General features: G+C 23.4%; 1 protein-coding gene across 2 annotated transcripts; it reads right to left on the bottom strand.

The window, feature by feature from the left end:
• Window positions 1-1,864: 1,864 nt before the first annotated feature.
• On the bottom strand, window positions 1,865-17,788 carry mus201 (rad2 superfamily protein mus201). Of its 2 annotated transcripts, none has more exons than XM_089215623.1 (16): window positions 17,578-17,788; window positions 14,551-14,726; window positions 11,473-11,687; window positions 11,188-11,356; window positions 10,898-11,114; window positions 9,990-10,148; window positions 8,673-8,783; window positions 8,374-8,604; window positions 7,841-8,158; window positions 7,353-7,454; window positions 7,114-7,232; window positions 6,947-7,045; window positions 6,112-6,325; window positions 5,801-6,040; window positions 5,533-5,720; window positions 1,865-3,196 (listed from the first exon to the last, which is right to left on the bottom strand). In XM_089215623.1, the coding sequence occupies exons 1-16, from the start codon at window positions 17,663-17,665 to the stop codon at window positions 2,987-2,989; spliced, it is 2,856 nt and encodes a 951-aa protein (XP_089071749.1). In that variant the 5' UTR covers window positions 17,666-17,788; the 3' UTR covers window positions 1,865-2,986. The 2 variants fall into 2 exon arrangements, with proteins under 2 accessions (XP_089071749.1, XP_089071750.1); XM_089215624.1 differs by having other exon boundaries at window positions 8,374-8,559.
• Between the last annotated feature and the right edge of the window lie 321 nt (window positions 17,789-18,109).

The raw sequence follows: 18,109 nt of genomic DNA, 5'->3' as shown, positions 1-18,109 counted from the left end.
TTAAATATTTAATTTTATAAATAATTGTGAGTCAAAACTGTAGTATAATAATTGAGACAAATAATTAATTAAACAAATTTTAGCATAAAAAACATTACATTGTCTAACTACTTAAATGTTATATAATATTATATAATGACAAATCAAATCACAAGTATAGATATACAAATTATATAAATGTAGTGTTAATTATTATAAATTAAATTTAAAAAATAAAAATTACCTATTATACCTAATTAAATTAATTTAAACATTCAATATTTTCAGCTCCAAAAAATGTAACACTGGCTTAATATACATTTATTAAGTTATAACTTTTAAGCGAAACAAAATAGTAATTTATGGTAAATATCATATAAAAATTACATTTTCACAGATTAATACATTTAATTATATATTATAATTGAAATTAATATACAAATAATAGGTACTGAAGTTACAAAGAAATGAAAAATATAGATTGATAATGTATTATTTTGGTAAATTTTCAAACACAACATTTAAACATTTACCTCTATGGTTTTAACTAAATGTACATATTTTAAAATCGAAGGGTAAAAAATTAAAACATATTAATTAAAAAATAATAATAATAAATAAATAAATAAACTATACTAGTCTAAATGGTTGGACTGGCTGACTGCCATGTGACAACCGGTTGTCATCTATAATTGTTAAATTTTATTAGTTTGTGACCATCAACACCAATAGTTAATCATTACTATCATGCTAAATTAATATGGTTTTAAATTATTAAATTTTCCATGGCGCTATAAAAATGCACTTAATCGTTACAATTTTATTGATGTGATAAATATATTTTTTTGATTTTTATAATTTAAATGTTTGTTTTTCAAATATAATAGGTATTAAAAGAACATTAAAACATAATATGTATGGCATACAGAAATTACATATCAAGTGACTACTGGCGGTCACATGGCTGGCAATTAACGTGTTAAAATATAATAAATATAATTTTTATGAATTCATATTGAGTTAGGAATGTTAGGAATTTAATACCCAGCACAATAGACTAGTAAATGTGTTTATATTAATAAAAATAAATTATTTTTAGATATTAATTTGTTGGTTTAAGCTAAATTAAATATGTCATCTTACAATAATTAATAAGAACAGTCATCTCTAGAGTTCTGACAAATTTACACTACATAACTTCACATTATGCTTTGAAGTATTGAATATTTCAACTTGTACTTTGTAAATAGTGTGTTATCAACATTTTATTACCTACATAATATGAAACATGACACAACATGGTATAGATTGTATAATATAAACCAAATATAATTATTATAAAAACTATTACTATTAAGAGGACGACACTTTTTAATATGTTTAAGAGGACGTTGCAATCGCATATGCTGTGTCCACCTGACACACATACATTTTAAATATTGTGCTTCAAGTTTTGATATTAGAGCGAGTTGATCTAATATAAAATTTTTAAGGTAAAAGGTAAAATTATTATCTAGGGCCACATAGGCTTTTATTATTATTTAAAAGCCTTCAATAAAATCCTATGTAGAGACCTAAATAATAATCTTATCTTTAAAATTTATAATATGTCAACTTTTACTTTAATATCAAAACTAACTGCAGACTATTGAAAATGGTGGGCAAAAAATTTTTAATAATGTATCTCATATACGTGTAAGAAGGAGAAAACACATGTGTGTGTGACATCTTCTTAGTATAGGTAATTTTAATGACATATTGATAACAATTGTTAGCTATAGTATAATTTAATTTTTAATATCAATTCAAAATAACTAACAAGTGATCTCGTGAGAGTACTGATTTTGGTATTATTATATAGAAAAATGGTTTTAAGCCCAAAAAATAACCATGAAACTCTAGTATAATTCAGTAATCAAATGTATTAGCAATAAAGAAAACATTTCCTGCATCATAATTGCAGTTTCTCAACATTAATTATAACAATTATATGATTAGTTATTTTTTGTGCAAAGTGGTTCGAACAGACAATATAATATGTAGCGTTCTCTTCAGAAAAAATAACAGGTGTATTATAATTATAGAAAAACTAGCATCCTCCAAATAATTTTTAATCACTGATTTACTCATCTATAATTTTACATAGGTGTTATAATAATATGTTTTATACTTTTAATCAATCTAATCTTACATAAGAATTAGTAAAATTATTTACATAAACAAATAAGAGTAAAAAAAAAAAAACACAATAAATTATTCCTTAGAAATAGTTTGGAACTTTGAATACAGAGTAGAACATTTAAAGACCATAAGTGAGCTTTTCATACAATAATTTTAACTATGCATCAATTTAAATTTAATATGTGATGCATTACATATGTTTTCATGTTCATATTTACAATAACTCATTTACTACAAAAGTTTATTTTGAAATACAACATAGGTAAGTAAACAGTGTTAATACATGCGTATTAAATTATTTAATATATTTATTATAACATTAATATTAAAGAGAATAATAAATTATTAATACTAATAGTAAACTATGAACTGTCTTATGCAAAACTGCACTTATCGAATAGTTAAAAACATAATTATCTTAAAAAAAGATTTAAGTTAATTTACATTCTAGAATGATTATTTTTAATCAAAAAAATTTAATTTAGATTTCCCACATAATTTGGTAATATACATTTTTATAACTTAATAATGGTATAAGAATAAATTCACAAAATGAATGACTAGAAATTGTACAGCTAAATTTACTGAAAGAATATTAACAATAATATAATACCAAAAACAATTAAGCTTGTGGATCACATAAAAATGTATTTAGATTTAATAAATTGTTATTTTGTTCAAATATATAAGCTTAAAACATTATACACAGTAGATATTATCTATTAAAAATAATTTAAAATCTAGTGAATTATAAAAAAAGTTAGAGCAAAATTGGATATAATACATTTTGGCACAGTTTCCTTCTCTTTAACAATTTAATAAACATTTAATTAAGGTTTCTCCTACGTTTTTTATCAGTTTTATCATTTGAATCGGTTAATGATATTTTAGAGTTACCAGATTTTTCATTAGATTCAACAGAACTACTATCATTCCGTAACCTTTTCACAGCTTGATTGACGCGTTTACTCATACCAGTATGTGTACTACTTAATTTTGGAAGAGCTTTGACAAATGAATCTAATGTAGTTTGGGTCTAAAGCAAAAAACAATCAAATGTTAACCAAATAAAAGATAACATTTTTTAAAATTCATAATAAAAAAAAATACAATTTTTAAATCATATAAAATATAAATACAATGAATTATTATTATAATGGACATAGATATCTCATATTGTTTGTAATCTCTAACTACAACTAAATCCCACGGAAGCTACCATTACATTCCACAGTAATTTACTCGAAAGATCGATAAAAAAACTAACCATTTTGCATTATCTCAAAGAAACAACAATTAGTAGATAATAATGAATTATTTTCCAAAACCATATTTGAAAAATTAGAATATTTAATTAAGCTCAGAGAAGTGTAGCACTTTATTAGCAACAGATTTTGTTAATTTGCTTCATAAAAGCCTGTTTTAAAAACAGATATAATTCCAATAAATAACCCAAATATTATTGCCTCCCGGCAATAAATAAAATTTTTTTGGTTATAACCTTTTTTTACTAATATTAGTGTTAATTAGTATTCAAAATTATGTATTTTAAGCACTTAAATTAACTATAATTACTATACATTTTAGATTCTGAGCGGAGCGATGAATGTATTGATTTTACCATGATGTGTGTTTTTTTTTTTTTTTTTTTGTGTCTGTCATCACGTTTTGGGGAAGTAAAAATGCTTCGATTTTTGACTTCAGTACCTAGTTCGATCAGAAAGTGAATCTAGTTGGTACTTTGGGGGGTCAAAAGTAAAAAATTCTTAATACTTTTCTAAATAATTGAGAAAAACAAACTAAAAATTAAGGGAAAAACGGGAAATTTTACGCACACTCATTTTTCGACAAAATCGATTTTGGTTTTTGATGTAACTTTAAAACAAATGACCATAGATACATGAAATTTTCACCTAATGTTTATATAAGTATCGACTTAAGTTGAACTATTCATAGGCATTTCAAATTTTCGATCATTATTAGTTTTTTTTAAATTAATATCGATATAAATTTATTTGTTAGGCAGAAAAACTTGAAAATTTAATACAAAGCTCTTATCATATTGTTACAATAGCAGTTGAAAAATAAAAGAAATTCATAGTCACAATTTTTTTTTTTTAAGCATTCAAAGTTAGAATTTTGACAAAATACGTAAAAATCATGAAAATTTGCAAATTATTTTAAGCTAGAAATTCATAAAAAATTTTCTTTTTAAATCTAAGGTTTAAAAATTTAATACAAGATTCCTTACAAGTTTTTCAATCTTTATCACAAATAAAAATTCCACCGGAAATCCAAATTAAATTTTTATGAGCATTTGAAATTTAAATTTTTACAACATTGGATTTTCACTTTTAGCGATTTCCTTATTTTGGTGTAACTCTAAAACAAATTACCGCAGATACTTGAAATTTTGACTGAATGTTTATATAGGCATTTTATATACTATATTTATATTATTGTTTACAGACATTTCAATTTTTCAACTTTTTTAGTTTTTTTTTCTATAAATATCGATAAAAATTTATTTGTTCGGTAGAAAAGCTTGAAAAATTAATACAAGGCTTCTAACACATTGTACCAATAGAAGTTAAAAAATATTAAAAATTCGTAGGCACGATTTTTTTTTATAAGCATTTAAAGTTCAAATTTTGACTAAATACGTAAAAATTACGGCAATGTTCAAATTATCTTAGATAGAAATTCATAAAAGTTTTCCTTTTTAATTCTAAGATTGGAAAATTTAATACAAGGCTCCTAACATATTTTTACAATTGCAGTTGCAAAATAAAAGGAATACCTAGTCACAATTTTTTTTTTAAGCATTCAAAGTTTGAGTTTTGACAACATATTATGTAAAAATCACGAAAATACAGAAATTATTTTAAGATAGAAATTCATAAAAAAATTTCTTTTTATATCTAAGATTTGAAAATTTAATACAAGGCTCATAATATATTTTTACAATAAAAATTGAAAAATAAAAGAAATGCATAGTCACAATTTTTTTTTTACAAGCATTCAAAGTTTGAATTTTGACAACATATGTAAAAATCACGAAAATTCGCAAATTATTTCAAACTAGAAATTCATAAAAAAATTTTTTTTTAAATCTAAGATTTGAAAATTTTTAATAATCTATAATATATCCTAGACAGATAAACCGTCTTCGCTCAGAATCGTTTTTTGTATACAATGAAATAATATCATTGGAATCAAATTTAATTCCATCCATTACAGTAACCTACTTGTAACCTACTGTACAGCAGAGCGACATACACGACTTACCCGCTTTTTTTCAATTATTTTTAAATTTTTTAAAAAATACAATATCTCTCATTTTTTAATACTTAAAATATTTAAGAAACTTACTGTCCGTTCGGAAACTTTTTTTAACACTGGAGCTAATTTGCTTTTCGTTTTAGAAACATCCCAATCAAAGTTAGTTTGAGCAAATTGGATGATTGAGTCAACTTGGAGTGAACCCCAATTAAAGCTTTCATTTGCTTCATTTACAATCGGGTGGAGATATGCATTAATAACAGCTTTATTTGGAAAATCTAAATTTTTAATTACAAATTAATACATTTAATTTTAGTAAAATATTAATTTTATAATAATATTAAACATATAGATTTACCATTGCCAATTTTGGTCGATTTTAATTTTTTTATAAATGGCATATCACTATACACTTCAGCTTTTGAGTTGGCAATTTCCTTAATTTTTAGTAATTTTTCTTCAATGTTCATATTTTTAGTCTTGGATTCAAAAAAAGATAAAATTTCAATAGCAGATACTGGACCAATCCCATCAATACCATTTGTGTAGTCACTTCCCACAAGAAATGCTAATTGAATTAAACTATTTTGAGACAAAGCTAAAATAAATTAAAACACAAACATATAATTTTATACTGCATAACACATATTATACACAAAGATATATTACCAAATTGTTGTTTAATATCGATGCTTTTAAATTGTTTAACATATTTTTGGCTGTCGAAAAAATCTTTATAAACAACATTAGCCCCGAACAACCAAACATCACTATCATCTGTCACAGTACCTTCTGTTCGTCCAATTTTTTCTAAAAAGGCACATTGTGCTTCTGCTTCCATTGGTGCTGTTATATATGGTATACCAAACAACTTCAAAAGACCCTAAAAATAAAGAAGTAATCATTGATAATTGTAATAAATTTTATTTTGTAAAATGTATTTAATTTAATAATAGATCACAATCAAAACTAATGGAGCACAGGTTTCAGTAGTACATGGTAAACAGAATATTGGAGTTAAAATAATAATAATAACAACAAAATAAAAATAACATATTTTTTTTATAATTTGCTAAAATTGAAAACATAAAATTACTAAGCTTGTAACCTTAATGTAAAATTTAAACAAAAATATGTTACAATTATACAAAGAACTTTACTTTAAAAAATTATTCTTACGTTTTTTAAAGTATATTATTGAAATTAATTACTAAACAACAATAATGTTATTGGAAATGCATTATAAAATAAGTTACGCTTAATTTATTTAAGAAACAAAAATCAGTTAAAATAATATAATGAAATAATCAGGTTTAGAATTGATATGTTTTATTATAAAGTAAAAACAAAAAATTCCAATACCTCTTTTATTTAACAATATCTATTAATAATCACAAAATAATATTTGTTTTCAATTTCATTCTCAAAAAAATATAAAACACTTCTTTAATCAATGTATTACAAAAATAAAACCTAGTCATTTATAATAATTGACAAATATTACCTTTATGTCTGATGTAATTTTTTGTGTTACAGAAGAAGCCATTCGATCAGATGTTCTTTTTAAACTAGCCAAATCATTTTGACGCTTAACTAAAGTATCCTAAAAAGCCATTGTTAATTTTTTTATTATTATTAAACCAATATTAATATATTAAATTTTATAAATACTTGTATGGACTGATAATATTGTTCTTCATTCATAGAACTTATTTGATTGTCAGGAGGTTCAGGAAGTTTTGTAGAAATTGTATTCAATGTTGTTGGAGAATTAAATGTTTCTCTTATTACTAATTATAAAACATACATTATTAAATATATTAATCTAAAAATAATATATAAAACATTGAATAGTTTTAGAACATGGGCAAAATAAAATGCGAATTCTAATTTGCAAACCAAATTATTACCATCTTTTGTAGAATTTATTTCTTTGAATTCATTTTTATGTAGTATTGGAATATCTGACTCTTTTTTAGGACTTTGATTGACTTTTTGTTTGTATTGATTCCCTAAAATTTTTAAAGTATAAGTCAGTAAATTAGTAGTAAAAAAATATTTTGCATTAAAAATATATATATATTAAAATCATAAATTATTCAAATGAAAAATAATTTGTAATTTAATCCTATTTCTTGGAGAACAGAACTAACCAAACTTATCCAAGCTTTATAAAATTGTGTAATACCCAGATTTAACATATCCACAAGTAATTTTTAATTTAATTTGAATTTATGTATACATATGTCATATATGTATATTAAATTTTTTTCTAATGAGTCCTTACTTATGAAAATATATGTACAAAATATTATTTAAAGTTTCAGAGCTTGATAATATCTAATATAGATTTGTTTTAATTATTGTTAATAATATTTTTAGAGAAACTTCAACAAACCTTGTATTATTATATTATCATTTTCAGATAAACTTTCCTCAGGTGAAAAATTAACAGAATTTTCGGAAAGAGAGCCATTTGAATTATCAGATTCTATAGAGGATGAAACACTACTAGATATGCTAAATTCTTGTGTTTTTATAGGTTTTGATACAAAATATATTGACTCATTAATATTTTGTTGATCCAACATGTTAATATTTTTTTCAGATACATTATCTTCGTTTCCTAGAAATGATGAAGATTTGCTTGTAGATGGAATATCATGATGATTGATACTCGGATTTGTGTTTTCCAATTTTGTTTGACTAGGTTCATCTAATATAAAATAATATAAAATTACCATTAATTAATTGAGGTGTATTTTTAGAATGATATATTTTAATCTTTAAATATGTGTTATTTAAGATAATTCCTTGGTGTGATTTTGCATTTATCAAATAAGTTTATCTTGAACTTACAGGGATTTAAATCAAGGATCCCTAAATTAAAATTATAAATTAATTTGATCGAAATAAATTATATATGTTTACTTTTACTATGTGACACCCATGACAAATAATCTTCTTCATTAAAATCATCGATATTTTCATTCGACACATTATCTTCTGTAATAAAAATACTTCTTGAAAAATATTTTTTGGACAAGACTTTGCAATTTTTCTTTGTTACATCTTCTTCCATATCTGATGTTAATACTTCAGAACTGCTACTAAAACCTATATCAGGTTTAGGACATTTTATATTTGGTGACTCATATTCGCCTACAACAATTAATTCCAAGTTGAAGATGTAAATGTGATTTTATAAGTATTTTATTATGAAAAATTACTTGATCGCCTTTTACTGGCTATTTTATTCTCATTGAAAATAAGCCATGCTAATCTATCTTCTTCAAGGGATTCATCACCAGCAAGTGCCTTAAATATATCTTCATCAATGTCTGTAAAATAAATATATATAATAACTAATATGTATTCATTCCATAAATGTACAATTTTTAAAATATATTATAACGATTTCGTTTAAAAATATGTCAGCACACTAGTTGTTTTCTTTGTGGCCCATTAGCAAAATAACAAATTTACATTTAGCAGAACCACACTAGCTGTGTTATAACTTTTAATAATAGAGTGAATTCATGTATTATCAAACTTTAAGTTACGGACATTACCCTTTTCTTAAAGTTGGCTATTTTATGATAGTTTAATTTGAATGTTAAGAGCATGTAAATTATTACAATTTATAAATATATATAAATTGTATACAACATAAAACATCGTCAAAAAAAAGCTAAACTTTGAAATGAAAAAACATAAATAATGTTCTTAGCTTAAAATTTGATAATAGACAAATTCACAAATTCACTTTAATATTAAAAGTAACAACACAGAATAAGTTTTGCTGAACATAAATTTGCAATGTTGCACGTAGATCGGAGAGAAAAAACAAACGGTGCACTGGCCACTTGAATTATCTTAAGAAAACATTTATGTGTAATCTCCATCTTAGAAATGTATACCATAGCAGAATTTATTTTATGTTGTTAGTGTTAATATTGCAGTAAATTTACAATTATTATTTATTAGTAAAAACTAAAAATATTGTATGTATTTTTACGGTTTTTTTTCATTTTTTTTAATCTCAAAGCAAAATATTTAATATACTTATAACCATTACTAAATAAATAGGTATAATCACAACTTTGTGATACCATACCACCATTGCCTCGTCCACCACATAGTTCGTTCTTCTCTTCTATTCTATTCTATTCTATTAGCATTGCCCACCAATGAAATATGGAGAACTACGAGAAATAGTTTTGTTTGTAGAATAGTGGAGGATGCGCCAACCAGACCAAAACTGGTTTTTGCGATCATACCTATTTGTTTAGTTATACTTATAATTTAGTTTAAATTTAAAATATTTAAAAAAAAAAAAAACAGAAGGGATAACACATATGATATACTTACCTTTAAATTTCATAATAGTTAAGTTAACTATTGTATTAAAACTCAAAACTCAAGATAGATTCTGCTGAATGTAAATTTTCTATATTGTAAGTTTGTAAGAAAATACATCATGATGATGCATCACACATACACAGGTATCATATTTTCTTAACAATTTATCAAATTTAAATGCAAACCTTCTGTTAAAGTAGGTGATCCAATGGTATCAGTATTAAAAATCTTTTGGCTTGTACTCTTTGATTCAGTTTCAACACTTTTTTTTAAATTTGAAGTTTTTATCTTTTTAGGCATTTCAATGTTCTCTGAATTACTACTTTTAGATGATTTGTTGATATCTATATTAAAAAAAACCATATTACAATACTGATTTAGTTTGAATTATATTTTAGTATTAGTTAATGTTAATAGTTAAAACAATCTCTGTGTTATTAATAATATCTCTAACATTTTGAAGTTATTTCAGGTTTTATCTGGTAACGGAACAATGATGACAACATTTTTAATAATTTAAAGTCATATAGATGACTTTAATTGGATGCTATGGACAAAGAGACTCTGAAAGAAAGAAATTGATTCTATTGATGATTTAAATATTTTAAGATGGATTTTAAATTACAAAATGTGACTAATGCAATGTTAGGTTTCATTCAACCCAGAATTTATATTGTTGAAAACACCATACTAACCAATACATGAAAATGACATGATTATTTAATGCAATATAAATAAGACACAATAAATTAGAGTCATTCTAATCTACATTAATTCAAAAAACAAAATAGGTTTGCTAAATATCGCAAATAAAAACAAATAAAAGAGGTTTTTTTTAATTTAAAAGATGGTATTAAAACCATAGAATTATGTTTCTTCATTATTATCTTTCACAGCTATGGTTGTGTATTGTCATATTGACAAGGAAATAAAGACTTAAATCATTGTATTTTTTACAAGTTAGGTTGATTAAAAAGATTTTATTTCAACAAAAGTGTAATCATACCAGTCTTTAATGATTTAATTTAACTGTTTAAATTAATAAAATTCTAAATATAATCCTTTCATATTATCTACTGTTTTAATCACATACCAGATTCATAGTAAAAAACAGTATCATGATCAGAATTAATATTTTGACCAAATTCATCAACATTTTTAATAGTCCCACAGTCATTGTTCAAAAACATTTCCAATTCATTTAACGTCATTTCATGCTTTGATTTTTGTTGATTTTTTTTTTCTGATTTACGTCTTTGATCTTCTGAAAATCCATTTAAAAGTTCACCAATTTGCATAGATGAAAATGCCTAAAATCAAATTTTTAAATATTTAAAACTGTATGCAATAATGTTGTTTTTTATAGGTATATATTGTACATGCATTTAATTTTTTTGGAGAACTTGTTTCCTTGTCCTTTATGTCTGCATACAAAAAATCGTTGTTTTGATTTTCTACTGCTAATAGTAGAATATTTTCATTCTTTTCGTTTGACAAATTTAAGTATGACTGGTCTTTTTCATTTATAGGTATTTTGGTCTTCTCTATTTCACTATAAAACATTTTTTTTTAATTCAAATTAGATTTAAAAATAATAATATATAGTTATACACTTAACAATAAAATTAATCCATTTATCAGATAAATTATATATAAAAATCAATTTACATAGGTTCTGGCAATTTTGGTAGCTCAAACAAATCGATTTCGGCTCCTTTATTTAAACTACCAATAGTTTTTGAGATCACTTCATCTTCAGTCAACGAATTTCCAGTATTCATAACAGTTTTCAAGGCTGCCTGTTCTAACATATTTTTTAATAGTTTTTCTTTGGTTTTCCCAGTTGATTTTTTGGCACGATTTTTTTGAGCTTGTCTTTGAGCCTTAAATGAATATTTAAAACAAATTAATACTATCAACATATTGTAATAAGACAGCTTGGATAACTATTACAAATACATATTTAAAAATGTATGTATACTTATAGTTGAACAAAAATGAAAAATAAACTAATGCCTAAAGATGTCAACAGTCAGCCACAAAATTTATTTTCTCTAAATTACCAATACACAATTTAGCAAATTATAATATTAGAGTAAATTGACCTATTATCAAATTTAAAATGAGGAACATTAGTTGTGTTTTTTAAATATATTTGTAATTATAAGTAAGCAAACTATTAGAATTCAGAATTCCTCATATAGTGACATACAACATTAAGATATTGTAAAACAACTAACGTACAAACTTATATTCCTATACATTGTCTCTTGATAGAACATGTCAGTCGCTAGATTTGCATATGTAAAATGAGGTTCGTTAATCAACTAGGTGTTGTGTCCTCTTAAGAAAGAATTTTATCAAAAACAAATATTAACATTAAGGCTACCTCTAATAATATATGCCACCAATCAAGAATTGATGCACAGAGCCAACTTGTTTTTGTGTTCACACAGCATATTCTCTCATTGGACAGACTATAATATTAACCTTGATAAAAACCAATTTGCTTTAACTATAAAGCTGACAACACAAGATTTATTCTATTCAATGCTAATTCTCTATGGGTTAGAGCAGTGGTTATCAATCTGAAGCATGCGTACCACTAGTGATATGCGAAATGCTCTCTGGTGGTATCCTAAGATAATCTCCCTTCATAAAAAAATTATAATGAAACATAATTATTAGTATACTCAATGTTAATAATAATACACCTAATTGTACATATGTATTTTATTTTATTTTTATGCATTAAATATTTATAATATTACCAATATTTTGTAGTTCTTAATAAATACAATTCCATACTTTTAAAATAACGCATACATTTTAATATAAGCCAAAAAAATTTTATTTAGTCATTTTGTAAATGAAAAATTTCAAACTGAGTAGATGGTACGTGAATATAAAATCTTCAAAAAATATTTTTTAAAAAAACGTGGTTTTTGATTGTTAAAAAACAATATTTTCAAAATAAATATAAATATATATTATATCCATATAAGTTTTTTACTTTTTGAATGGCAACATCTAGTTTATTATTTAATTTCATATTCTAAAATAGAAAATTTTTCTATGTATTTTAAGACATCAAATTTAGGATGAGTAGTTTATGAATTACAGCTTTATAAGTACTTTAAAATTTAGATGACCGGAGTAGTGGACCAACATTTAGCAGTTTAACCGTGTACCACTCCATTCATCTTAAAAATGTATAACTTATAAAATACTCATCCTAAATTTGATTTTTATGTAACAAAATACTTATAAAAATATTCTGATTTTGACTATGAAATTATAACTGTATGTTGTCATTCAAAAAAGTAAAAATCTTAAAAAATGTTGAGGATAAAGAATATAAATGTAATGTTAAAATATTGTTTTTAACAAAATATACAAAACAAGTAAATTTTTTTTTTAAACATTTATACTTTTTGAAATAATGAGTTATCGATGATCAAATAATCACCAAGTAGAGAAATTATATACAAAATTATACATATTCAGTCTTAAAAATATTTTGTTAATTAGAAGTTTCACTATGTTACATTAATTACCACCTTTTATGATATAATTAACTTTTATTTGATTAATGAAGATATCACTTACAAGGATATAATATGTAAAAATAAATTTGTTTTATTTACAATATAATTTATATATATGTAAAAACTATCTATGTACTTTTTAATATTATCATAGTATAATACTTTGGTACTTTTATAAATGTATATGAAAAATAAAGTACAATAATATGTTACAAATACAATTGAAAAAATATACACATAACACATGATTCATAAGTGTGTAAGAAAAAACATATTTTTATATGTTTTATTTCTAGTATACAATTAAATCAAAGCAAGTATGAATAAGAAAAAATATTGACATTTCCACTAGTTTTGATTATTATCAGATGGTTTTCTTTACAAATTGTATTGTATTTAAGTAGCACATTCATGAAAACAATGCCAAAGATGATGCATGGTAATTAAGGACTAATTATACCTAAAATAAATTACTATTCATTTCAAACAGTTATTAGTCAAGAAAATGTATTTTTGTTCCCACAGAATCTGTAACAATAAGTTAACATACACTAATTTTCCCATAGATTCTCAAAAATGATTGTGGTCGTCACAACTAAAAACAGAAACAAAAAATGATATCTATTCTATTTTTATTTAATACATAACAGCTAAAAAAAACTACAAGACAATGTGGGAAAATAATTGTATTTGATGCATTTTTGTAATTTTAACACAAATAGGCCAAAATAATATAATAATAGCATAATTTAACTATTTAAATTAAATACATTTTTCAAATCCTATTAAAGTATTAACTCTATGGTTAAAAATAATATAAACAGCATAACATCGTAACATTTACTGTTCAAATTCAAAAACAGTAAAATATTCATAGTATCCAAAATAACCCATCACAGAAAACTAAGATTAATTGACGTTTATTTTTATTTAAGTTTAAAACTTAGATTTTATGCATGAAAGAATAAGTTACTTTTAATAATAATTCATTTTCAAAATTATTAGTAACATATTATAATACATATTTTAAAGTATACAACTAATTTATTTTACTTTGTAATATCTAATGACAATAAAAATATAAAATTTCTAGTCTATTTGTTCCACAAATCTATTTAAATAAATAAAATATATTTCTACACATAAGTTATTAACAAATTATTCTTAAAACATAGATTATTATTTAAATTATACTTACGATAGTTATTTTTTTAAGCTCTGGTACACCCCCATCAAATACAAATATTGGTTTAATACCATAAAACAATAATTTGCATATTCTATGAAACATTACAATTAAATGTCCATTTGTTGTAGCACCATGTTCACTTTCTTGAACACCTTTAATTATTTGGTACATCCATATTGAAACATCTGATTGATAATATATTTAAGGAAATTTATTTAATTTCTATGTTTTTAATGCTTCTAATAATGGCATAAATATATTATGTAATAAACTAACTATAATTCTTAACAATATAAAATTTAATAAAATAATAAACTAAGTTTAACCTTTATTTTTCGCCATGTTATCTTAACATAATGCTTTATATTATATTTCCACAGAAAAATGTATCTGTACTATAGCATAGATAAAATTTTTGTAATAACATTTAAATTGAGTAAAAAAAATTAAACAAAGTGTTCACAAAATGATTGTATTAAAAGCAAATCGTTAAAATTTATATGAACCTATAATACTTTGATGAATATGCAGTTGATTATCATAATATAAATATTATTTATAAAATCTTAATATTATTACAATTTGATTATGAAATATAATTATATAGATTCATGATATGAAAAATCAAGTAGGTAGTTAATTTATTGAAGTTAAAAAATTAATTAAATATATTTGTATTATAACTGCCATGTATCTACTTATCTATTATAGTACAAGTATCCACATTCCACATAATTAGAATATATTTCATAGTTAGTAAAATAATAATACACTGAAATTTTCAACTTTGATTACACATGCTTTTTGCTATCTTTGACTCTTTGACTACTAAGAATATTTTAATTAATTACTTCAAACATTTTTAAAGTGTACCAATTAATATTATATTGTGTTTTAAATAATAAATTAGATTCTCGGAAATTGTTAAAAAAAAATTAAATTACATAAATACATATTTTATACTTCATGGGTCAAAAAAAAAAGGTTTAAATTTGAAAATTTGTGAAAGTTTAAAGGATAAAGTGTTTTATTTTGTATTTTTTAATTACACGAATACATACAATCTTTTTCTGAATTCCCATAATTAATTATTATACACACAATAATTTTATAATTGTGTTATATACAATCAACAATGCACCTTTGTATTGCCATGGGAAAATGAAAATTTGAGTTTACTTTAGAGCACATTAAATATCAAGTCAATAACAATTGTAATGGAAGGGCTTTCACTTTTAAAAAACGAATATAGTAAGAAGCTATTAATTCTATTTTAATCAATACTAAGCATGTTAAGAATATACTATGCGATACAATGTTATGTTATTAAGAAAATCACTGTTATCTAAATTATGATTTATTCATTATTATAAGTAACAGTGTATTAAGTTATAAAATAACTAATACTTAAATGTTAAAATATTTTAACATAATTCTAACAATAACTTTGTTAAATTATTAAGTTAGCAGAGTTAAATTAATCATAAAAATGTAACTTATTTTTATTTTTATTTTTTGTAAGTTAATCTTAAATAAAAACTAATCAGGCTTCATACTAACAAATATTCGATAATTTTTACAGTAATTATTGGCTATTTGTATAAAATATTTAAATTCTAAGAATCTCAGAGAATATAATATTAAATCATGTTTAAAGTGAGTTAAGATTTAAATTCAATCATAATTTAATGTTTATGCAGAAGACTTAATCAATAGATTAATAGTTGATAATATTATTATTATACTCTGTCCAGTAACAAAACACGCTGATTTTGCATATTCCTGCGCTACATATTGCCATTGAGATTGATTTCCAATGACAGGATGTCACATAGGGATGTGCAGAAAAAGCGATTTTTGTAAGGCTTTGCCATGTTTTTTCACTAAAAAAAGTATAGTTATAAAGTCAAAATTTGATTATATATCTGGAAAAAAAATCAAATTTTTAAAATAGCTATAATCAATTTAAAAACTAATTTTATAAACCAAGTAAAAAACTGAAATAAATTTATTTTTCAGAATACTCTAATCAATTTTCAAATTCAAAAGGTCTGATAATCAGTAGGTATTAGGTATCTAGGTAGATATTCTATTACAATTTTGACATATTTTACCAAAAAATCCTTATGCAAAATCAAATAAATATTAATTTAATATTCAGGAATTCAAACTATACACAATATTTAGAAATTGTATTTTATCAATAATAAATAAGAGGCGTTTTAATTGGTAATATTGTTTTTTTTTTTTAAACTTACTTACATCAGTCATATTCAACAAATTACAATTGTTAATTTTAATTTTAAAAAGAAATTGATCCCACTCAACAACAGCTACTAAATAATATTTAACTTTTAAATCAATTTTAGTATATATTACTAGTAGATTCTACGTACCTACATTTAAGTACTATAATCGATTTCACAAAAACTGATTAACTATAAGCCATATAAGATTAAAGCGGTACATATAAATTTAAATAATTTAAAATAAATACAATCTTTTACAAATTACGACAATTCTAACTAAACGTGTGTATATACTCTAATACAGCTACCAACCATAACCAATCATGAAAATAGATTAAAAAACATAACACTGAGTTGAATCAGATTTAAAATAATAACTTGGAGCATACTAATTAAGTATCAACTATCTTATACAAAAAAATTTAGTATACAAAGGCTTGATAAATGGTTTTGAAACAAACCATATGGAAATAATTAAACATACATTATAAGATATTTTATTGGAAGTTAAACTGTTTTAAAGTGTTTAATTGTAAGATAGTTTAATTACAATTCATTGAAAATGAATCAACAGATTTGCAAAAGTATTTAATACATAGGCACCTAACACAAACTGTGAAACTCACTTAATTAGTTTCAATTATAATTCATGAAAGGCGTAAAAATGTCTTACTGAAATAAGATCAATACCTGTATAGTGATTTCAAACTGCTTTATGAAAACAGACAAATCGTTATAATAATATATTATGAATGATTAAAATTACAATTGTTTCACAAAAGGATACCGATACTCAGTACTTTATTCTCCAACTTTTCAACGGGAATCGGTTTCCCAGCAGATTCCAACAATTTCCACAAGCCTTGGACACCCATAATGTATTAATTTAAAAATTTGAAGACTAAAATACTTTAAAATTGTACGGAGAAAAAGAAAACATTTTGCAGCACGGTGTCTTTCATCATCCACAAACAATAAATTATTGTATACAATACCAAGTGGTATCTACTCGGTTTGTTTAGATAACACAACTCTTACGATATTATTATGATAACGATGAAGATGATAACGTGGAATTGGTGGGGAGGGAAGGTTCTCGTGACGTAGCACAAACCATCACAGAATCGACGATCCACGCAGTATTATTATTGCTGACCACTGCAGAGGCGCAAAATAATTCAATTTATGGGGGGAGGGGGGGGGGGGGCAAAAAAAAGTATTCAATACCCACATATTAAAAAAAAATTTCACTGTGCTCACTTACATATAAATAACAATAATAAAATGTATCAAATGAAAATATAATATAATATAAGTGT

Source organism: Diuraphis noxia, unplaced genomic scaffold (assembly GCF_037042655.1).
Source record: "Diuraphis noxia isolate RWA-SAM2 unplaced genomic scaffold, SU_Dnox_SAM2 contig0001, whole genome shotgun sequence".
Classification (NCBI taxonomy): domain Eukaryota; kingdom Metazoa; phylum Arthropoda; class Insecta; order Hemiptera; family Aphididae; genus Diuraphis; species Diuraphis noxia.
Note: the sequence above shows the minus strand (reverse complement) of the source record. Positions and strands in the feature narration are given on the sequence as shown.